At 35.9% G+C, this 24451-nt stretch overlaps 1 protein-coding gene across 1 annotated transcript; it reads right to left on the bottom strand.

Annotated features, from left to right (window-relative positions):
- Window positions 1-20721, bottom strand: LOC149127127 (phospholipid scramblase 1-like). Its single transcript, XM_051818687.3, has 6 exons — window positions 20629-20721; window positions 19612-19651; window positions 16891-17111; window positions 8536-8697; window positions 5252-5413; window positions 1-30 (listed from the first exon to the last, which is right to left on the bottom strand). Exons 1-6 carry the CDS (start codon window positions 20719-20721, stop codon window positions 1-3), a joined length of 708 nt encoding a protein of 235 aa, XP_051674647.3.
- Window positions 20722-24451: the final 3730 nt, after the last annotated feature.

The following is a 24451-nucleotide window of genomic DNA, read 5'->3' as shown; positions in this document are numbered from 1 at the left end:
TTAGGGACAGATTTCATAATACATGTAGTCCTAGAATGAAATTGAAAAGTAAATACAATTAGGGTGGCTTCATACTAGAAAAACCTGCAGGTATTACACGTAACTGTGCTTTTAAGGTCCCAGTATTGTGATAATATGGTTGCAAACTTATTAACACACAGAATTGTGAGGATCAGCCCCATTAGAAATCAACTTTTGGGGCCAGCTCTGTGGTGCAGTGGGTTAAAGCCCCAGCCTGCAGCGCCAGCATCCCATTTAGGCACCAGTTCAAGTCCCAGCTGCTCCACTTCTTATCCGGCTCTCTGCTAATGGACTTGAGAAGGCAGTAGAAGATGGCCCAAGTCCTTGGGTCCTTGCACCCATGTGGGAGAACAGGAGGAAGCTCCTGGCTCCTGGCTTCAGATCAGCTCAGCTCCAGTCATTGCGATCATTTGAGGAATGAACGAGCAGATGGAATACCTCTCTCTCTGTCTTTACCTCTTTCTGTAACTCTGCCATTTAACTAAATAAAATCTTTACAAAAAATCAACTTCTAATGGAATAATAATAATAGTCTGATCTAAACTATATAAAAATAATAAATTCAAGTGTACAGGCCCTTTGAGATTGGCAATTAATTTGATCTCATTTGTACATGTGTGTGTATACATATATTTATACATATATTTCATTCATGTGTTCTCATTAAAGAAAACTAGATGAAAGGAAAAGTGAATATGTAATATTCTCAATCTTCCTAAATCTTCTGTTAATATGTTGGCTCAAATTCCTTCAGACACAGACAAATTAGTATTATAATATCCTATATCCTGTTTTTTTTTCATTGTATAAAATATCCAAGTATTCATGTCATGAAATGAAAACCTTTTGTTTGAGCCTTTAGTATATTTGTTTTAATGTCTAACATTGTATTCCAGAAATGTCTCAAAATATTTTTAATAAATTTCATATTTTAAGATTTTAGATTGCTTCAATTCTTTGCTGTTTTCAGTGAAGTTTGTAGCACAGAGATTACATTGCTCCTTATAAAGACTATACATAACTATTTTCCTGTACATTAAAGAATATGTACATTAAAATTTAAAACATTATTTATTTGGGAGGGAGAAAGAGAGAGACAAGGAGAGAAAGGTAAACCAGAGACAGAGACAGAAGCAGACAGATAGAGAGTGCTTCCATCTTCCGGTTCACTTCCTGAGCTGGACCTGTGCCTGACTGAAGAAAGGAGCAAGGAACTCAGTCTAGGTCTCCCACGTGGACTGCAGGGACCCAACTACTTGAGCCATCACTGCTGTCTCCCAGGATCCGCATTTGCAGGAAGCTACAGTCAGGAGCTGGATCTAGGGACTGAATCCAGGTATTCTGATGTGGGATATGGGCGTCATAACTGCTAGGCCAAAGGCCTGCCCTGTATATTAAGTTTTTGATGGATATTTTAAATTTATTTCCCCCCAACCCATACTTATATCTCATGTGCACCTGATTCTCTAAACCTTCATCAGTGCTGAGCATTCATCATTAGAGACAAAAATTTTATTATATGATAAATGAAAGAAGGTATTCCACATTTTGTGTTTTTCTCTCTCACTTATTTTTGTGTGTTTTGAAAATATTTTCTTATATTTATTTGTTATATGGATTCTCTGATGGATTTTTGAATTTTTTTTAGATTCTCTATTTCTATTGCAAATTTGATATTTTTCTTCTCATGTAAATAAAATTTCTTTAGCATAAGCATGTTATTCTTTGAACATGTTTGTAGCATGTATTTTATATGCTTTGTAATTTTAATATTTTAATTAGTTTTGATTGCAGAAGTTTTAAGATGCTTGAATTTATCAGTTAGACTCACCCTGGGATTTTTGTTGCCTTGCTGTTAAAGATCTTTTCCCTCAAAAGACCAGGAGCAGCTTCTGCCTGTTTCCTTCATTACCAACCTTTTAGTTTTAGCTAATTAATATTCTTATTAATTGATCACTTTCCTTCTTTACTCTGATAAGCCTTTACAACAACACATTTTTCTTTAACATCTTGAGCTGTATATCAAGTGTTTTGACATGTACTATTTTATATTTTGATATACATCAAAATGTTCACTGGTCTTTTATGTACTTAAGTTATTTACATATTTCCAAATGTAAATTTTAAGATGTTTATTGCTATTAATGTCTAGTTTAGTTTAACTTGATCAGATGCTAAAGTCTGAATGATATTGAGTCTGTGAAATTTGAGAGACCTGCTTCTTGGCCCACTGTGAGATCAGTTTTTGTGAACGATGTTTATCTGAAAAACACTTGTGCTACCTAAGATTTTGGTACAAAGTTCCACATATACCCATTATATTGACCATGTTACTTTTGTTCAAATTTAATTGACTGGGGGCAGACATTTGGTGTTGTGGTTAAGATACCAATCGGGACACACACATTCCATATTCCAACTCCACTGATTCCAGCTTTCAACTAATGTGTACCTTGGGAGGCCACAGTGATGGTTCAGGTACTTGGATCCCTGCCATCCATGTGGGAGACACTGGTGGAGTCCTGAGCACCCAACTTCAGTCTGTTCAAGCCCTGGCTATTATGGGCATTTGATCAATGAACCATTGAATGGAGGATCATTGCCTCTGTCTCTTTTTTCATATCTCTGCCTTTTGAATAATTAAAAAATGAAATAAATAAAAACCTTAAAGTAAGTGTACTAGGGTTCTCTCTCATATAGTTAGTGAAAATTGAGAGGTATGAATATAACTCCTATTATGGGATTTTTCAGCCTAATTTTTTACATTTCTCTATATTTTGAGGTTGATATTAGGTGTGTACACGGCTAGAATTACTATCTCCTGTTTAAACAGAACCACTAACACCAAGTAGTTATCTTCTCTGTCTCTGTTTATAGAGTTATTTTAAAGTTTACTTTTATATTTTTCTGGTAATAACTTAGCCCATCTATATTTTTATGTTAATATTTTCCTGTTACATTTTACACAAATTTGCCTTATGTCATTTTTGTGTCATTATTTTACATTTTAAAGAGCCTATTGGCACTTCAAAAATCAAATTTAATGTTTCATCTTTTAATTGGTGATTTTTTCCTGTTTACATTTATTGTGGTTATTTTGAAAGTTTTCATAGAATACATAGTTCATCTTGATATAACTAGCTGGGTATTATTTTAAACATTTAAAGTTTTATTTTTTGTACTGTTTTATCCTTCTTGTTTATTTGCCTCATTGGTTAGCTTGTGTTTTTTTTGCTTATATTTTATTGCCATTTTCCTATTTTCTAGCGTGAAATCTGTGCAGTTGTTTTTGGTTGTTATCTATGAAATTTTAATATGTACATTTAATCCACCACCGGATCAATGTTCTAATCTTCTTATCATACTTTAGACACACTTTCTATATAGCATTTTAGTTTTGCTTGTTTTTAACCTCACAAATTAGTCATTTCTTTTTACTTTATTTTAAAAAATATTTACATCCACAAATATTGTAAATATTGTACATTTGTGCTGAAATTTTATTGAATTTTAGATAATTTTGAAATCATGTTCCTTTTTCCTGAAGCATTTCCTTTAGAAATTATCTGTATAGTGTAAAACTTTTAACAATGTAAATGTCTTTATTTTACTCTAATTCTTAAAAGAGAGTTCTTAAAGAAAACAGAATTTCAGAATTAATTTTTTAAAACAATACTTTGAAGATATTATTATACTTTAAAGATATTATTATACTATCTCCTGGTTTCCACTGTTTCTGTCATATTGGGAGCTGTCAATCTAATTGTCTGCTTGTGGATGATGTATCTTTACTTTTTGATTGCTTGTTTTTCTTAACAGTTCTGCTCTTTTGTTCTGACTTATATAGATGCTTATCTCTAGCTACACACTTGGGATATGTAGTCCTTTCTGAACAACTAAATTTACACTTCTCAGTTATTTATTAACTATTTTGTCCATTTTCTTTATTTGAAAGAATACTATATTATAAACAGCTTTCTTAAATATATCTCTAGTTCACTAATTTTTTTCAGCTGTCTGATTTTTGTATTTACCCTGTTTATTTTTCTCTTCTCCTAAATTCCTTAACACTACTTATTAGCCATGTGTGACCCAGCCATGCATACTTCTCTTGCCATTTATTATCATTTCATAATGTTTGGAGTATAGTTTCTTATATCCGTTTTGTTCCTAGGATGCAATTTTAATGAAGAGTGACATTTTTTCTTAATAATGTTTACATATCTGCAGTGATTTAAATGTTTATATCCTCTAAACCAAATTTAAACTAGATTCGAGTGCAATCAAATTAAGAGGTGAAGTCTGTAGGCATTGTTGCAGGGTCTTGACCAGCTGAAGGTGTAATATTAACCCCTTCTGAATCATGCCATGTTGAAAGCACCATCTTGGAAGCAGTGAGCCAGCTTTTTCCAGACATCAAACATTCTGCAACATTGGTCTTGGATTTTTCCAGACTAAGCCAATATTTGCAGTTTTCAAATTACCAATATGCTTTTTTAAAAATAAAATGTAACAAAAATTTCATAATAAAACTTTAAATTGTGAGAAATAATCATCACATGGAATACATCATTTTGCTCCTGTTTTCAAAGACAGTATAATATATTATCAAGGCAAAGGACTGAAACTTCAGTGATCACCTTTATAGGACACTTTTGATTTTGTTTCTTTTGCAATGTGGATACTGAATCCATAACATGAATTTGGGACTGAAGATTAGTTCAAGAAGTGTAATTGATCCAGATATTTTGTATTATGTAATTTTTAGCAAAATACTCTTAAAATAAAATGGGTTTTCGGTGGGCGTTTGGCCTGATGGTTAAGATGCCTGCATCCCATATCAGAGTTCCAGAGTTTGATTCCCAGCTATGACTCCTGATTTTAGCTTCCTGCTTAATATACACTCTGGAAGGCAGGAGTTAGTGGCACAAATAGTTGTGTCCGTGTCACGCTGGTCAGAGACCAACTGTTGCTCAGCCCAGCCTAGTGTTGGCCATTGCAGCCGTCTGGGGAGTGCACTAGTAAATAGAAGCACTTCTTGTGTGTCTGTCTCTTAAATAAATAAAGTAAAACCAAATTATTCAAGTTAGCAGATATTATTGTGTATACCATAAAAGAGGTGTTTTCCATCAGCTGTGGACTTTTGCAGAGTGAAACAGCAGATGGGAGTTCTGTCTGTCTCTGCCCCTGACTGTTGAATAAATAAAAGACATAAAAGAAAAAGACTCACAATGAGAAAACTTGCTCCAAGCATCAATGCCTTAATTTTAACATCAAGATCATATGGAAACTGGATCCCAAATTTACCAGTATCAGTTAGTAGTCCCTTCACAAACCCAGAGCTCTGTCTTGAGATATTTCCAATAACCATTTCCTCATCCAAAGACAACAGCTAAAAGAGAAAAAACGTATAATTTTGGGAGAAAAATGTGTAAGATTAGAATATAGTCCTACATCAATTTAATAGATAAAAATGATGAGTTGTCATGATAACGAGTATAATCTGCAATTAAATGAATATGCAACACAGACATATAGTGGTCTAGGAAAATAGACAACTTCTTCCTCATAGTAGATTTTCAATTTATATACAATTAATTGTGTGTGTGTGTCTATGCTACACACCCATCACTTAATGTATATACTTTGCTGAAATTTCATAGGAGAATCAATCTAATTCCAAAATGAAAACCACTGGATTTTCAGCTTCTCACTCTGTTAACTCTTTCATAAGTGATGTCTGGATCTTTCTTCTGTTCCACATCCTCTTTTCTTCCTTACCCATCTAGATTCTCTAACACATTTTTCATACCAAGTAACAATCATTCTTTCAACATAAGAGATGCTCACATAAATATAAGAAACCTGTGATACACCCCACTTCTTTGTAAGGAGTGCTGTGAGGGAAAAGGAGGAGTGATGTGATGGAACTGCAATAGAGAAGCAATTATCAGACTAAACAAACTGGGGTATTCCTTTTAGTGAAAGCAGCTTGGAGACAATATCATGAAGCACAGGGGCTGGAGAATCACAAGGCATTAGCGATACAAGGAATAGGGGACCTGGGGAGCACCGCAGAGGGTATCAACAACACAGAAAAAGGCCCTGAGAGAGTAGCTACAGTGCAGTGAGTGATGGGCTAGGGTTATGCAAGGCAAGGTAGCATACAGCTGGGTAAGCAGTGCTAAGGGGTTTGGGGACATAGAACTTTGTAAGAGTTTTCAGAAGCTATGTCTAGACTTCTCCACCTTTTTTTTTTAAGCTCTGTGACTATGCCTCCTCATCCTCATCAAAGCGTCTCATCTCTTGCATTACTGAGAAAACAGAAGCTACCAGCCAAGAACATTCTGAACTCCCAGATCAGCCTTACATGCTTATTGCTTCCATATCAACATTTCCTGTTGTGAAGAATGGGCCACCTCTCTGCCCCGTTGAGGCTAATTCCCTGTTTGAGTCTAAGGGCCGGTACAAAGTTCATAAGAAACTGGATTTATTAAATTTTTAACCTCTGCTGTATCTTCACACTTTCCCTCTCATCTGGCCTCTTCTGTGTAAAAGGAAAATCAGCTTACTGGGCCTGGGTTGTGGTACAGAAGTTAAGCCTTCCCATATTAAGTGTCAGTTCGAGTCCTAGCTGCTCCACTTCCAATCCAGCACCCAGCTACTGCACCTGAGAAAAGCAGTGAAATATAGAACAAGTACTTGGGCCTCTTCCACACATGTGGATGACCTAGATGGAGTTCATGGCTCCTTGCTTCAATCTGACCCAGCTCCAGTCATCACAGCCATTTGGGGAGTGATCCAGTGGATGGAAGACCTCTCTCTCTCTCTCTCTCTCTCTGCCTCTCCTCTCTCTGGGTAACTCTGACTTTTAAATAAATAAATAAATCTTTTTTAAAAAAAAAAAAACTATTCATTTAGGGATCATTTGCCTTAATCAGTAGTGATTTTGGTGCCCCCTTAAACTTTGGACATGAGATGAATGAGAAACTCAGTTGCTACTCTTTGTCCTATAACTAGCTGCTACTTTGTCTCTCTCCTTTTTTTTTCATAGCCAGAAGCCTTGAAGGATTGCTTGCATTCAAGCACAAGATGATTTTCTCATAAAATCATGTGCTCCCTTTCTTGTTCCTCATTCTTAAAGCTTACACAATAAGGCCAGCTTTAAAATTATTTTTGCTTCAACTTTAGAATAAATAGTAGGTTTTTTAGAAATTAGAATAAAGTGGAACTTGTTGCATAAATTGTGAGATACAAAACAATGTACACAAAAGGCTTTGTTATTTGACGTCAGTGAAAATGAACCAAAGTAGTCTTGGCCTCCAGAGTTTTACACATATACACTCTGTTACTTTGATTTCTACCTGAAATTGAGTTCTATGTGCTCATTTTATTATTTTCCAAACTAAACAGATTGGTACAACTAATTTGCTTTCGGATGTTTTACTTTATCAGTATATACAGGTGACAATCAGAATCCTTATTACTAAGCTGATTTGACATAATTCTAGGGAAAGATTGAAAATGAGGTAGCATATTAGGTTCTATGTAAATTTCTCAGGCATCTTAGATATTAAAAACACACAAAGGAGGCCTGTGCTGTGTCAGAGCCGGTGAAGCCACCACCTGCAGTGTTGACATCCCATATAGGTACCGGTTTGAGTCCCGGCTGCTCCTCTTCTGATCCAGCTCTCTGCTGTGGCCTGGGAAAGCAGTAGAAGATGGCCCAAGTTCTTGGGCCCCTGCACCCACGTGGGAGACCTGGAGGAAGCTATTGGCTCCTGGCTTCAGATCAGCCCAGCTCTGGTCCTTGTGGCCATCTGAGGGGTGAACCAGCAGATGGAGGACCTTTCTCTTTCCCTATCTCTGCCTCTGCTTCTCTCTAACTTTGCTTTTCAACTAAATAAATACATCTTCAAACACACACACACACACACACACACAGATGTCATTGATGAAAGTTTGAGGAACACATGTAATATGTTACTAAACCAGCACAATATTCTTAGGAATCTTTAGATTTAAATGTATGTGGTGAGTTATTTAGTTATATAGTTAGTAGTTATTGTCACAAATTTTGATCTCTATATCAGGCATAATTTGAAAGGTTAATTGGTAAATACAACCAATTTTTTAAACATTATATCATACAGGCTTCAAAATTTTATTAAATGTATAAACTTTAATATTACTATTATCATAAAATAGCATCTATAATTATCCACATCTCAATTTATACTTTAATTTTCTTTTTTAATATTCTTTGAAATCATAAATACCAAATTTCTTATTTGTTAACTATAGACTTAGAAGATAATTTAAGATATTGTATAAGCTACATGAGTTTGTAGGGCTTAGTCAAACATATATTATGAATTAGTGATTTAAAATTTTTAAAAGGGCAAACACTATAAAGTTTTCCCTTTAAACACATTTACTAATTATATGTGTTATAAAAATAAAGTAATTAGCTAATTTGAACATAGTGATCTTCAAATGTTATGAATTACTCACATTAAAATTTAGGCTCCTCACACAGCTGGAAATCAAACATGGCCCTCTGATCTTCATGACATCTTCCTTATTCTCATTTTTTATTTTGAACTTTGGTAAAAATGGATGAAAATATTGATAAACATATCCAATTTTTTTACCAGGTGGAGCCTCAACTTTTAGCTATAAAAGATTAAAAAATATAACATTGATCCAATGAGATATTTTAGATCTATAATGCTGTATTTAGTGATGTGCTACCTTTTTAGTGAAATTTTGTATATTTAAACTGAATTTTCTGTTTTTAAGGCATCTCTTATACTTGGGAAAAGACATATAAGTGAATAACTCTTGAGGTATTATTATTATTATTATTATTATTTTGACAGGCAGAGTTAGACAGTGAGAGAGAGAGAGACAGAGAGAAAGGTCTTCCCTTTCCCTTGGTTCACCCTCCAAGTGGCTGCTATGGCCGGTGTGCTGCGGCCGGCGCACTGCGCCAATTCGAAGCCAGGAGCCAGGTGCTTCCACCTGGTCTCCCATGAGGGTGCAGGGACAAGCACCTGGGCCATCCTCCACTGCCCTCCCGGGCCACAGCAGAGAGCTGGACTGGAAGAGGAGCAACCGGGACAGAATGCAGCGCCCTGACGGGTACTAGGACCCAGGATGCCAGCGCCACAGGTGGAGGATTAGACAAGTAAGGCACGGCACCTGCTGAGGTTTTCATGTTTAAAACCCCTGCCTGAAGACATATCCATGCTGTTTATTACTGCTTGAAATATGGATAAGCAACTAAAGTCTCTGAAATTCACATTCTATTTGCAAATGTGAGGTGTTAATCACCTTCTTTAGCCACTTATGAGAATCACTTTTTTAACTGTCATGAACGTGAGATATCTCTTAAACTCCAATAATACCAAAAATGTTTTATTATCAAATATACCAAGCACTTCCATACCTCTTTGACAAGACAAATAATTCATTTAATTGTCTCCATTTGTTTAATACTCAGTTCATTAGAATCAATAGAGACTGGTTGAGATAGGAGAGATCAAGATGGCTGAGTAGGGAGGTTGTACATGTATGTCAGCCAGGAAAATGTTTTAGAACAACAGGGAACAACTGTGTTTCTAGAAGATTGTCTTAGGAAAAGCTTCAGTGAAGAAGTTACAGTAACTACAAACAGCATGGAGATTCTGAAAACCAGCAGAGAGAGAGAGAGAGAGAGAGAAGAGAGAGAAAGCTGATGCCACTCTCACTCCAGTGCTCTGGTCAGGGAACACCACCTTTTGGGAAAAAATTCTAATATAAAATATTGAGGAGAGGGACTGAAAGAACACTTTGATATGGCATAACTAGTTAAAGTTTAGATAAGCTTGAATTCTTGTAACTCTGCAATGTAGCTCTATCCCTTTTTTAAAAATTTTTTAATTTTTTTTTTTTGACAGGCAGAATGGACAGTGAGAGAGAGAGAGAGACAGAGAGAAAGGTCTTCCTTTTGCCGTTGGTTCACCCTCCAATGGCCGCCGCGGCTGGTGCACCGCACTGATCCAAAGCCAGGAGCCAGGTGCTTCTCCTGGTCTCCCATGCGGGTGCAGGGCCCAAGGACCTGGGCCATCATCCACTGCACTCCCTGGCCATAGCAGAGAGCTGGCCTGGAAGAGGGGCAACCGGGACAGGATCTGGCACCCTGACCGGGACTAGAACCCTGTGTGCCAGCGCCGCAAGGAGGAGGATTAGCCTAGTGAACTGCAGCACCGGTCGCCTTATCCCTTTAATTGTTGATCTGATATGCCCATCTTCACAGGATGCACCTGCTGCATCCAAGACAAGGGTGCATGCTCAGACTACACCCAATTTATATACTCAACTGGCATACCACACCTTTCCTTATGAAAAGAGGTGGAAGGTGAGGGAGAGCCCTCTTTCCACTGTGAATTGGTCTTAGATGGATCTCTCCAGTTTCAATTATTTTTGTTTCATTTCTGGGCAATTCTTTGACCACTCATCATAAAGAAGAGGGAGATGTCATAGCAAAGAAATCAAAACATAAGGAGTGAACATTTGGTGCAGTGGTTAAGATGCCACTTAGCACACCCACATCCCAAATTCTAGTACCTGAGCTCAATTCCTGACTTTGGCTCCTGATTCTAGTTTCCTACTATTGTGTACCCTAGGTGGTAGCATATGATGGTTGAAGTTTTGGGGGTCCTACCACCCACATGGAAGATCTGCATGAAGTTTTTTAAAGAACCAAGTAAAATGCCTGGAACTGAAAAAGACAGTAATAAGTAATAAAATACTGGAATACAAATCGGTGAACTTGAAGGACAGATCAATAGTTATTGTGTAATTAAATAAAATTTTTAAAAATGCACACTGATTCAGAGTCTCTGGAAAATATCAGTTTAGTCTATCTATAACTGAAGATAATAGAGAAATCAAATATATTTGAGTAAACAATGAGAAGCCATTTTTGAAGTTGGTGAAAAATCCCCACATTTCCAGGTCCCAGAAGCTCATCAGTTTCCAAGCAGGATGAATATAAAGAAAAACCACACACTGGTTCACTGCCAGTAGTTAACAAGGGCGTGAGACCCTCTTCCAATGTCATTTGAGTGACCTATCTTGGGACATTTCTGATGACTGTAGCCACAGCAGATATTTGAATTGAAACTCAATGAGAAAGTATGAATTAGCCAAGCATTCACTAATTTATGATTGCAGAAAATATAACATAGCTTATTTTTAATTTCAAGCTGATTAAGTTTTTGGTAAATTGTTACACAATTGTGCATGTGTGTTTGTGTGTGTGTGTGTGTGTGACCATAGAGTATTGGCAGAAAACCAGGGAGGACACAGGAGATACGAATTATCTAATAAAATTCTCTATCTAATTGAAATTATAAAACATTGCATCCAACAATAGCAACAAGTCCACAAGTCCACAAGTTACACTTAACAATGTAGACCATATAACTGGCCCAATGACTAATTTTTGGCAAATTTGAAAAAAAAATTAAGTAATACATAGTATATCCTATAATTATAATAGAATTAAATGATAAGTGACAGGAAGATAAAAGATTAAAAAATAGAAGTCAATAGATCTCTAAATAACTGTCAATTATCAACTACTACTTCTCAGCTCCAAATTCACCCTGTACTATCTGCTCTGCAATAATTGACTGGGCTCTTTAAGTTTTATTTAAAACTAAATAAAATCATTTAAATTAAAAAAAAATTTTTTTTGGACAGGCAGAATTAGACAGTGAGGGAGAGAGAGACAGAGAAAGGTCTTCCTTCCGTTGGTTCACCCCCCAAAATGGCTGCAACAGCTAGCACGCTGCGCTGATCCAAAGCCAGGAGCCAGGTGCTTCCTCCTGGTCTCCCATGTGGGTGCAGGGCCCAAGCACTTGGGCCATCCTCCACTGCACTCCTGGGCCACAGAAGAGAGCTGGCCTGGAAGAGGAGCAACCGGGACAGAATCTGAACCCCCAACTGGGACTAGAACCCGGTGTGCCTGCCCCGCAAGGCGGAGTGTTAGCCTAGTGAGCCGTGGTGCCGGCCCTAAATTAAGAATTTAAAAAAGAAAGAAAACATAGTTAAAATTTCAGAAATGTGGACTGGCGTTGTGGCATAGTGGATGAGGCCGATGCCTGCAGTGCTGGCATCCTATATGGGCGCTGATTCAAGTCCCAGCTGCTCCACTTCTGATTCAGCTCTCTGCTAAGGCCTGGGAAAGCTGTTGGGCCCCTGCACCCACATGGGAGACCTGCACCCACATGGGAAGAAGCTCCTGGCTCCTGGCTTTTGATTAGCACAGCTCTAATCATTGTGGCCATTTGGGGAGTGAACCAGCGGATGGAAGACTTCTTTCTCTCTTTGCTTCTCCCTCTCTGTAACTCTTCCTTTCAAATAAATAAATAAATCTAAAAAAAAGTAAACTGTCAGAAATGAAAGGAGGATTAGCACTACAAAATTTTCATACTTAAAACAGCAATGAGGAACTGTATTGACAACTTTATGCCAATAAATTCAACAACTTCAGTGGAAAAATTACTTGAAAAACATCAATTACAAAAATGGTCTCAAAATAGAAAACCTGAATGTTCCTAAATCCATTAAAGAAGTTTGGAATTTAAAACTAAAATCCTACACACACACACACACACACACACAGATCCCTTCAGTGTTGAATACAATAAACCAAGAAAAATAAAATAAAAATCCTGCACAAACTCTTTCAGAAAAACATATAAGGAAAAATTGCCAACATTTTATGAAACCACCATTATCCATTGTCAAAGCCATACAAAGATTTAAAGGAAAATGACCAACCTAAAATTATAATCATAGACCCTAAGCCTTAGCAAATTAATTCCAGCAAAATATTTTTAAATTGGCAAACATGTTCAAGTAGGATTATCCCTGAAATGCAAGATTACTTTAACATTGAAGAAAATGGCAGATACAGGTACCATACTTGAATAATGGGGGAAATAACATGATCAGAATAACAAATGAGGGGCCTGCGCTGTGGCATAGCATGTAAAGCCTCTGCCTGCAGTGCAGGCATTCCACATGGGTGCCAGGTGAGTCCCGGCTGCTCTACTTCTAATCCAGCTCTCTGCTATGGCCTGGGAAAGCAGTAGAAGATGGCCAAATCCTTGGAACACTGCACCCACATGGGAGACCCTAAAGAAGCTCCAGGCTCCTGGCTTTGGATCAGCACAGCTCCAGCTGTTGCAGCCAATTGGGAAGTGAACAAGTGGATGGAACGCCTCTCTTCTCTCTGTCTCTCCTTCTTTCCTTCTCTCTGTGTAACACTGACTTTCAAAAAAATAGATAAATCTTTAAAAAATAGAATAACAAATGAGTGTGTACGTGCGTGTACGTGTGTATGGGGGGAGATTTGATCAACTACAAAAATTTTTTATAATAAGAAACAGAAAATTAGAAATAGATGGGGTACTCCTCAATCTAATGAAAGATAGCTTTAAAAATTTAAAGATAACAATACACAATGATAAAGCTTGAATCTTCTCCAACAGAGTATATAATGAACTCAAGAAAATCCAGAACAGCAAAATCAAAAAACAAAAACAATCCAGTTAAGAAGTGGGCTAAGAAATGTCTTCTTAACATGTTATAAGCCTAGGAATCATAACAGAAAAGGATTGAAAAATATAACTCAAAATATTAAAATGTTCTGTAGAATGAAAGATACTTAAGAGAAAAGCAAAAAAATAAAAATAAAAAAGAAGTGGGCTAAGGCTACGAATGAACACTTTTTTCAAAAGATGAAATGCAATTGGCCAAGAAACATATGAAAAGATATGCTCAGGATCACTCACCATCAGGAAAACATGAATAAAAACCACAATGAGGTTTCACTTCACCCAGGTTAAAATGGCTATTACCCAAAAATCAAAAACCAACAAATGATGATGTAAATGTGGAGAAAATAGGTACCCTATTAATTGTTGGGAATGCAAACCAGCACAACCATTATGGAAGAAAGTATGGAGATTCCTCAAAAATCTGAAAATAGATCTACCATGTGACCCAGCCATTCCACTTCTTGGAATTTACCCAAAGGAAATAAAACCAGAAAATGAACGTGTTATCTGTTCTCCTATGTTTACAGTAGCTCAATTAACAACAACTAAGATATGAAATTAACTCATTTGTCCATCAACTGATGATTGGTATATGTACACAATATTATTCAACCATAAAAAATGAAATCCTGTCTTTTGCAACAAAATAAATGAAAATGGAGACCATTATGCTCAGTGAGATAAGTGAGTCTCAAAAGGACAAATATCACATGTTTTCTCTGATTTGCGGTAACAAATATATAGTACGCAAAAAAAGCGTATGAGTGAAATGGACAATTTGAGATTTGATTATTGCTTATAGCCCTTGTCTTTGCTCCTGATGAACAGTGGTTTTCTACATACTACTTGTTGAATTCTTTACTTAGTAGAGGATGAAGCTTCTTATTACAAAGTAATTGAATGTATGTCATTGAAAAATTAAAAGAAAAATAATAAAGGAAGGAGGAGGAAGAGCACAATAAAGGGAGGGTGAGAAGGCAGAGTGTGAAGTATCAATATGTCCTTAAAACTATATATGTGAAACATATTGAATGTTTCCTTAATATAAATAAAGCAAAAAAATTAAAAAATGGGGAATAAAGTAGGATCTCACTTCACTTTTTGCCTATACCGTGCTATCCAAGGAACACCCACAAAAGCAATCACCATCTTTATACCACAAGACAAAAAAACTAAGAAAATTTCTTGTATTTTGTATTCTATTTCAAGCCATTGGCATGACTCTTTCTTAAAATATCTGAATTAGCCAACTTTGAAGAAACCTTCTTTAGTTTTTAACATGTAAAATTATACAACCCTTATTTTTAAACTGAAAGAAAGGCCTATCTTCTTTCTTATTTATTTCTTTTTTCTTTTTTTTAACTTTTATTTAATGAATATAAATTTCCAAAGTACAGCTTATGGATTACAATGGCTTCCCCCCATACAGTCCCTCCCACCCGCAACCCTCCCCTTTCCCACTCCCTCTCCCCTTCCATTCACATCACGATTCATTTCCGATTCTCTTAATATACAGAAGATCAGTTTAGTATACATTAAGTAAAGATTTCAACAGTTTGCTCCCACACAGAAACATAAAGTGAAAAGTAATAGATGATTTTTTAAATGATGATGAAATCAGATCAGACCTAGAAATATTTCTTCATTTTTCTGAAAGGTAGAGAGAAAGAGATTGAGAGTAAGAGCAATGGAGAGAGACAACGTCCATCCTTGGTTCACCCCGTACATGGCCCAACCAGCAGGGTCTAAGTCAGGCTGAAGCCAGGAGCTGGGAATTCCAACCCAATCTCCAATATGAGTAGCAGGGGTGAAGCTCTTAGACTATCCTCTGCTCCCCTTCCAGGCTCGTTAGCAGGGACCTGGATCAGAAGTAGAGTATCTGGGACTGGAACTGGCACTCAGATATGGGTTGTGCCACAACACCAACTCCCTTCTTCTTTCCTATTCTTTTCTACTTATATTGAACATTATACCTGCAATTCAGTTTCCAACTAGCACAAAAGGCTGTAAATAAATACATGCAATACATGCATTCGTGCATACAAGATGGCAAAAGAAGAAAACTTTGTATATTCATATTACATAATTATAGAAAACCTTAATGAGTCTACCAAAAAATCCACTAGAATTCATGTGATTTTGACAAGGCCAAAGAGTAAAGGTTCAATATACAATGACAAATTTGGTGTGCAATTTGAATAATAAAAATGGGAAAAGTAAATTAGAAATGCTATTTACATTTTTTTTAAAAAACATGAAATAACTAAAAAAAAATCCCTATGAAAATATGTGAAAGACCTAAGCACTGAACATGACTAGTCATTACTGGAAATTATTAAAGAAGACCTAAGTGCAAAGATAGGTATACTATACTCACAGTGCAGAACATTCCTTTTTCCCATTAAATGTCTTGGCAGCTTTTTTTTTTTTAAATAAATATTAGTTATTTGCAAGGCAGACTGACAGAGAGAGAAGGAGGGAGAGACACGAAAGACATTTTCCATCTATTGTCTCAATTATTTCTGGAGTCTCTCTCCTCCATTGTTCCACTGCTGTGTAAATATAGAGATAGATAGCTGATAGATGATAGATAGATAGATAGATAGATAGATAGAATGAATGAATGAATTGGATGATTGGGTGGATGAATGTTTGGTTGGATGAATGAATAGGTAGGCTGATAGATAGATGAAAAAATATAATAACACCTGCCATTGGCCCTAGTTCTCTTTCTCTTCTCTTCACCCACTTTGATTGAGTGTCTTCTCTTGATGGCCTCTCATGTGGTCCCATTGTGGCTCCTGAACTCTATTCTCTAGGACCTGTGAGTAATTATACTTTGTTTCCCTGTTTCTCTCCTGTATCCTTCTGCTTATACTTGACTGACTGTCTTACAAAAGAATCCAAAACAATGGTAAAGAAGCATTTCAGGAACTATACAATTGAGAAGCCTCAAACTGTCACTTATTTGATCACAAATGACACAGGTCAAAATCAAGCTTTGGGTAGATTCATAGTTGTATTAAAACAGAAAAGATCTTACAAACATTGTTCATGAAAAAGATGACATGTGTGGTACATGAGTTTCACCCTACATGGTATGAAAATTTAACTCTCTCAAGCAATTTTCGTTCCAGATAACCCTTTGTAGCCAAACCTAGTATCTGAATTTGTCATACTGCCTAGTGTCAGGGCTATTTTGAAACAACTCAAATGTATTTTAAATCATATTGTATAAATAATATTTACTGACCTTTTGTAGACAGCAGCTACTCAGACAAGAGCTACATCTCAGAGCTTTATGTATAGTAATTACATCTTGACCTACGTTGTCGTAAATTGTCATAGTAAAAGGTCTTACAGTCCCACAAATCTTTTGAAGGAACCAATTATTTTTCTCTTCTGCAAAATAAATTCTATGTCCTTGATTATTCATGACATCATATGTTTTACTAATTTCCCAATGACCGAGTTCTAAAGAATGAAACAATATGGTAATTTATTAGTCATATTTATATAAGATGTATAAATTGCATATCAAAGGACTGTGAAATATGCAACTTATATTGGATAGTAAACTACCTGGCTTTAATTATCTTGCTTTCACTTATCTTAGGGTGCCCATCTAGGAAAATGGAAGAGATGGGTTTGCTATCACTATGATTCCTTTCATTGCTAAAATTTTATGCATAGTTCTTTTGTATTATTTTGAATTTCAGTGATGTAAACACATTATGTTTTGAACCAAGTTAAATTTTACTACTCTTTGTCTTATCCTTCCAACAGGATAGTAAAAGTAAAAATAGTTTACTTATGCTAAATTGAGAGAGGTGGGATGCACTCTCTGTTATTCATATAAGATAATAATTAAAATGAACTCTTCTGCAAGCAAAAGGAAGTGTTATCATTTGTTCTAATAATTTTATTTTGGTGATTATAAAAACAAACTAATCATAAAATTTAAGAAAATCTTTTAGGCAGCAAATATTCACTACTGCAGTAGAATGTGGAAACAAAGTATGCATCCAAAAAAGACAACTTGTTGTATCCCCATCTTGAGCATTATTATGTAGCTAATTAAATTCTAGATTTTTATGATAAGGAAACATAAAAATTGAAAGGATACAAATTTCATGGAAAATGATTAAAAGTGATATTTTTTAAATCTCACAAAAATGGTAACCTTAAGAAGCCTTTAGAAAAAATGTGTCAGTAGCTGTGCATGGATAATTTTTTCTTCTCCTTCTTGAAATTTTTCACATGTTCTTAAATGAGTAATATATGTTATTCCAGTGCACATTTAGTATCTCATTTTACTGCTAAACTTTGAAATAGGTAATTATGTATTTTCCTCACATTTTAATGATTTCACCAGCATATGAATATAACTATATTTTTATTTTGTGGCCAATACATTTGAAAAGCATTTATTTTTACTTGATAATGAAAGATAAATCATGATTGAAAACTTATGAAGATACTTTCTGAATGCCTTTTAAAATTAATTTCTTTTTATGCTTAAGAATTGCATATATCTGGCAGAAATTTTTAAAATTCCAAAAGAGCATACAAGAAAAAATAATTTTTTCTTTCTATCCATATCTTTTTTCCCTTCCATCTATAAGTTCATGTATACCTCCCAGAAGTATTCCAAGCATATCCCAAATCTCTCTGTGGTTTAAACACTCACACATACAAACAAACACCCACAAACACCCACTATTATCTGCAATGCATTGCAATTAGTTTTTAACACTTAGCAATATACTTTGGAGATATTCTCCTTAGTAAAACAGAACTATGTTATTCTTTGAAATAATTGAGTAGTTTTGATTTAAATGACATTATAATCATGTAGAGCAGTTCTAAAATTTTAGCCTACATCAGAATCACTTGGTGGGCTTGATAAAGTGCGGATTATTGAACTATAACTCTCAGTTTTCTGACTGGGTGGATCTGTGATGGAGGCTGGGAGTTTTAATTTCTAACATATTCTCAGTTGATGTTTCTGCTTCTATTTCAGGGAACACACTTTGAGAATCACTGGTTTGGAGAACGAGTTCCTTCTGCACTGTGTGTAGATATAGTTCCCACTATATCTGTGACTTCTTAAATTATGAGTAACTGCTGCTATTTCTCTCCTTTGAATTCTCAGACTAGTTTTTAACTTATCTCATGACTTTTGTGACCCCCCCTCCAGTAAGTGTTTTATCTAGGTATATTAGTGCCTCACCCCTTCAGGGTCAGCTCAGATTAGAATCTTCTTTGATCGTGTACGTACAATGAACACATGCATGAATAAGTGATCTTATTATGCTTAAAATATAACGTTTTAGTGACATGCAGCATGAAAACCCGAGAAAATACTATTTTATAATTTGTTTAAATCGAAAAGCTTTTGTGAGTTAAATCACAAATGCCTATTTTAATCCTACAACCATTAATGTATATAAGGAAGCTCATCAATTGTGATAATACAATTTTACAAACTAAACGTTCCTTTTTGTTTACATACTTTAGTTTCATTGGCATGAGGGAAATACTTGTACTAAGTTGGCATAAACACAAAGAGTGGGACTCTAAAGGATAGTTTAATTTCCCAGACTGGAGAGAAGAATTAGACTACTCAGAAACTTAGCTGCGTTCTGCTTCTACCGGCAAAAGTACTGAAGACTCTGGGCTCAGAAAAACCTCTGAGGAATTTAGGATGGAAAAATCATTTCATCAGTTAGACCTACATTTAGCAAAACTGAAAGTGTCGACCAGAATTTTCAAGAATGGTCATGGAGCCTTTCCTATCAGAAGAAAACTGCTGCATTTACCTTCTTACCATCTGAAGACCTCTATATCCTCTTTATGCTTCCATGGTTTAGTTTCCCTCAGATATAAGAAGCACTTTAACTAACAAAAGCACTAACTAAAGCAATCAAAGTATATTGTCAACAATGGATATGTCAGTGTATTTGGTACGTACCTTCCATATCAAAACGTTGACACACTACTAACTGATTTATCTATTAGAATAGAAAATAAAGATATTGGATATGAAGTACTCAAAATAAATTTAAATGCATCAACACAAATGAATACTTTACATTTAAAGTATTTAAAGTAAATGATATGTGAGCTACATTTCTGCTTTTTGTTCTGTTACATGTCTTGCATATTATAGCAGCCTAATATTACATCATAATATTTTACATTAGAAATAGAAAAATGCACAATTATTGGATTATAATTGGTTTTATCTTGTTAGTAGTGTACTCAATATTTTGATTAACAAAACTTTTAACCAATTTTATTAGATTTTTGAGATTCAGAGAGAAATATCTATAGTGTAATTTGAAATAAAAATCTTAGTTTTTATCAAATTTTAAAAAATGCTATTAGTCCAATTCAAGTTTGGGACCAACTTGTAGTTCAGTTTTGAAAATGTCAACCATCTTTTCAAGAAGAAACACTCATGCTTCATTTTTAAAATGTTACAAAATAAGATGTGGCCAAAAATTACAGACATCTGAATTGTCAAAGTTAATTATTCTGGGACAGTACAACAGAAAATTTAATCATAATGGGTAGCATGAACAAATAGTAATTTATTCTCATAACATTTGATTCAGGAGACATTTTTAAATCAGCTTCCATATTTCACATTCACATTTGAAGCTTCTTGTAACAAGCACTAGATGAAATGAGGATTACTGAAGTAAATTTTAAATTACATTCTTGAAATTGAATTTTCTACTCTAAACAGTAGGTGTTTATCTTTAAATGGGTTCCCCAGGAAATAAATTTGTAAGTAACATTGTTGTAACATTTAACATGCTTACTACCTCAAAAATGAACATTTAAATTAAAATATAAAGATCTTAATGTTTAAGTTATAACATTTTAGTTGACAGTCAAAATGTTTTATGGCAGAAAGTATATTCTGAAAAATCTAAGTTCATATTATTATGGATCAAATAATTTAATACATACATTATCCTACCTGAGCCAAATGTTCCAATCCTGGTGGACAATTGGATGTTGTCCTTGGTGTACACATCCATTGTATTGTAGGTTTCATATCATAAGAACTCATAATGTAGATTACATAAATGCCCTAGAGTGACAAATTGCACAGATTTAGTATTATATTTTTTTAAAATCTAGCAATAGAGATGGGACTAGTTATCCTAGTTAGAGATGGGACTCAATTTCAACTTCTGGCTTGGCTTTTCTTCTTTTTATGGTATAAATATCATCCATTCTCTAATTTTTATTGTTTTATGTGGAAATATTTGTGGTTTTATATATGAAGTCTGTCTCCCAACTAAAACCAAAAAGAAATCTTAAGAATACATGAAGTTGGCCGGCGCCGCGGCTCACTAGGCTAATCCTCTGCCTTGCGGCGCTGGCATACCGGTTCTAGTCCCGGTCGGGGCGCCGGATTCTGTCCCGGTTGCCCCTCTTCCAGGCCAGCTCTCTGCTGTGACCAGGGAGTGCAGTGGAGGATGGCCCAAGTGCTTGGGCCCTGCACCCCATGGAAGACCAGGAAAAGCACCTGGCTCCTGCCATTGGATCAGCGCGGTGCACCGGCTGCAGCACGCCGGCCGCGGCGGCCATTGGAGGGTGAACCAACGGCAAAGGAAGACCTTTCTCTCTGTCTCTCTCTCTCACTGTCCACTCTGCCTGTCAAAAAAAAAAAAAAAAAAAAAAAAGAAACCTCTTTATGTTCCCTGAAGATTCATATACATCCTATGAAAAGTATTTTCATCCCTGAACAAGTCTCCAAAAATTCAATGTATTATAGTTATCTCATAAAATCTCATATAAGTCTCATAAGCTCAAAAGTGCAAAATCTTATCATGTAAATCACATTTTGATTGTGACTGTAGGTATGATCTATCCAGTCAAAATTTCTCCCCAAATAAGAAAACACGTTACTCTTCTCATAGTATAGTGGTAGTAAGGCAATAGGACACCTGTTAGAGACATTTCTGTTCAAATAGAGAGAAAATAGAAAGGAGCACTCATCAACCCCAGTAATTTTGAAATCCAGCACATCAAATTCTGCCAGGTAGCATAGCCTTGGAATGATTCTCTGTGGCTTTCAGTTTCAGCATTTGCATCCAGGACTCTGCGTTCTGGTCCTGAAGCTCTGCCCTTAGCATTATCCTTCGTTTTTATTAAAGGTTATCAAGGCACTTCAGCTGAATAATTTTATTAGGCAGTTTCCTTCCAGTAGAATTTTGTGCTTCCAGTAAATTTATTTCATTTTTTCTTTCTCTATCCTTTCCAATCCAAGCTGGCACTGTTTTTGCTAACCCAACATGCTTAAGAACCTATGGTTCTCCAATATATGCTGTATGGTTTGATATAGTAGATAAAAGACTACTACTCTTGTAGTTCCTTGATAATGCAATTTGCATTCCTGTTTTAGATCCAGAAGTCACACACCTAATCTCTTCAATGACCACATTGTATGATTAAATTTTCTGAAATAGTTGCTACTTCAGAGATACTAGAAAAAGGTTGTTCAACCATTCCCTCCTCTCCAGGGCACACTTTTCTGGTAGTAAGTTTTTCTTTTTTTATGATTTATTCATTCATTTGAAAGTTATACAGAGAGAGGAGGAGAGACAGAGAGAGAGGTCTTCCATACAATGGTTCACTCCCCAGTTGGCCGCAACAGCTGGAGCTGCACCAATCTGAAGTCAGGAGTCAGGAGCTTCTTCCAGATCTCCCATGTGGGTGCAGGGGCCCAAGGACTTGGGCCATCTTCCACTGGCTTTCCAGGCCATAGCAGAGAGCTGGATCAGAAGTGGAGCAGCTGGGACTCAAACGGACTCACATATGGGATGCCGGCGCTGCAGGTGGTGGCTTTACCCGCTATCCCACAGTATCCTCAGTAGTAAGTGTTTAACATTAGTGTCTTGTATATTATGGAAAGGTTGAGAATTTTTCTTTTTCTTTTCTTTTTTTTTTTTTGATAGGCAGAGTGGACAGTGAGAGAGAGAGAGAGAGAAAGGTTCACCCTCCAATGGCCGCCGTGGACAGCGCGCTGTGGCTGGTGCATCACGCTGATCCGAAGCCGGGAGCCAGGTGCTTCTCGTGGTCTCCCATGTGGGTGCAGGGTCCAAGCACTTGGGCCATGCTCCACTGCACTCCTGGGCCATAGCAGAGAGCTGCCCTGGAAGAGGGGCAACCTGGACAAAATCCAGCGCCCCTACTGGGACTAGAACCTGGTGTACCGGCGCCACAGGCGGAGGATTAGCCTAGTGAGCCGTGGCGCCGGCCTGAGAATTTTTCTTAAATCATCAAGTCCTCATTCCTTTTCACTTAAAAGTTCTTTTTTCAAGTTTCTCTTTCTTTTTAAATTGTACTGTAAGCAATAAGAAGAAAACAGGCTACGACTTCAACACTTTGCTTGGAAATCCCAACTAAAATCCAAGTTCATTACTTATAAATTCCTCTTTCCAAATAAATTTAGGATACAAATAAGCTAAACATTGTCTTCATTTATTAAGAAACTTCACTCTTCATGTTTTTGATATCTTCATTACTTTGTTCTGAGCCTCACAAGGAGCAATATCATTACAAACTTAGTGACTTAGCATTGACTGTATCACAGTTGTAAAGTCCAGAAGTCTTAATTGTATCAGCAGGACCTTGATCTTTCTGGAGGCTCTAGGGAAAAAAATGCATGTCTTGCCAGCTTCCAGAGGCTGCCTGTTTTCCTTGGCTTCTAGCCTCTGTCCCCCATTTTCGAAGTCAACATAGGACTTTTCCTCTTTTGCATCTACCTACTTCTTATAAGGACACTCATGATTATATTGAACCACATCTATATTATAGTATGAGCTCTCCATCTCAAGATCATTAATTTAATCAAATCAGCAAAGCTCCTTTTGCCAGGTAAGGTAACAGGATCACAGCATTTGGAGATTATGATATACTCTCTTTTGTCATATATTATCTTGTCAATCACATCATGCCTATTGTGATGAGGAACTATCAATTTTCAAAATTTCTGTAAGGCTGGGTATCAAGGAATGAGAGTAAGAGAATTAGCAATGCTGCAAAGCTAGCTCTAGTTACTGAGATTTTCCTGTTTTACTTGAATAAGTTCTCTTTAGCTTGATACAAATCTTTGTTAATTTTAAGAATTCTGAAAAAATTGATTTGACAATCATTTTTCCTAGTGTTGTGATTGCTTTTGTTGAGGATCAGATTTCCAAGGGCCCTTACTCTTTAACTGGTGAGTGGCTGTGTGTGTGGGGAGAGGCAGGGCGGGAGGGAGTTTGAGAAAAAAATCAGTGTAGAAAGAAAGACTTTCATTTGGAATTAAAAATAAAAATATACTCTTTATGAGTACCAGTAATAAGTTTTTATATGTAAATTTTATGTTTTATATATAAATGGCAAATATACTATTTAAAAATTTCCAATTATTAAAATAAGAACTTTGTTTTCAATAACTACATTTTAGAATAATGTTATATATATTTTTGTGTGTATATAAATAATGTTTAACATTTGTTAATAAATATACATATATTGATTTTTTGAACACACATCATCAAACAAAAAGATACAATCATGCTAGATAAATTGGTGATATTTTGAGTATTTTCTCAGAGAAATTCAACCTGAAGTTGTTGCCCTATTCTAGATTATTTTTAATTTTCTAAAGCAATATATTTTGCCACTGATCTTAAAATACAAAATTATTTTTCAATACTGTCACAATCTAAATGCTTTCTAAGTCATGGGTCTTCAAAGGACAATGATAAGCATACAATTAAAGAAAATGGACAGCTCACCTGAAT

The sequence above is a fragment of the Oryctolagus cuniculus genome, chromosome 4, assembly GCF_051225735.1.
Source record: "Oryctolagus cuniculus isolate XC-2025 breed Fujian yellow rabbit chromosome 4, ASM5122573v1, whole genome shotgun sequence".
Lineage (NCBI taxonomy): Eukaryota > Metazoa > Chordata > Mammalia > Lagomorpha > Leporidae > Oryctolagus > Oryctolagus cuniculus.
This window is presented reverse-complemented; position numbering and strand designations above follow the sequence as displayed.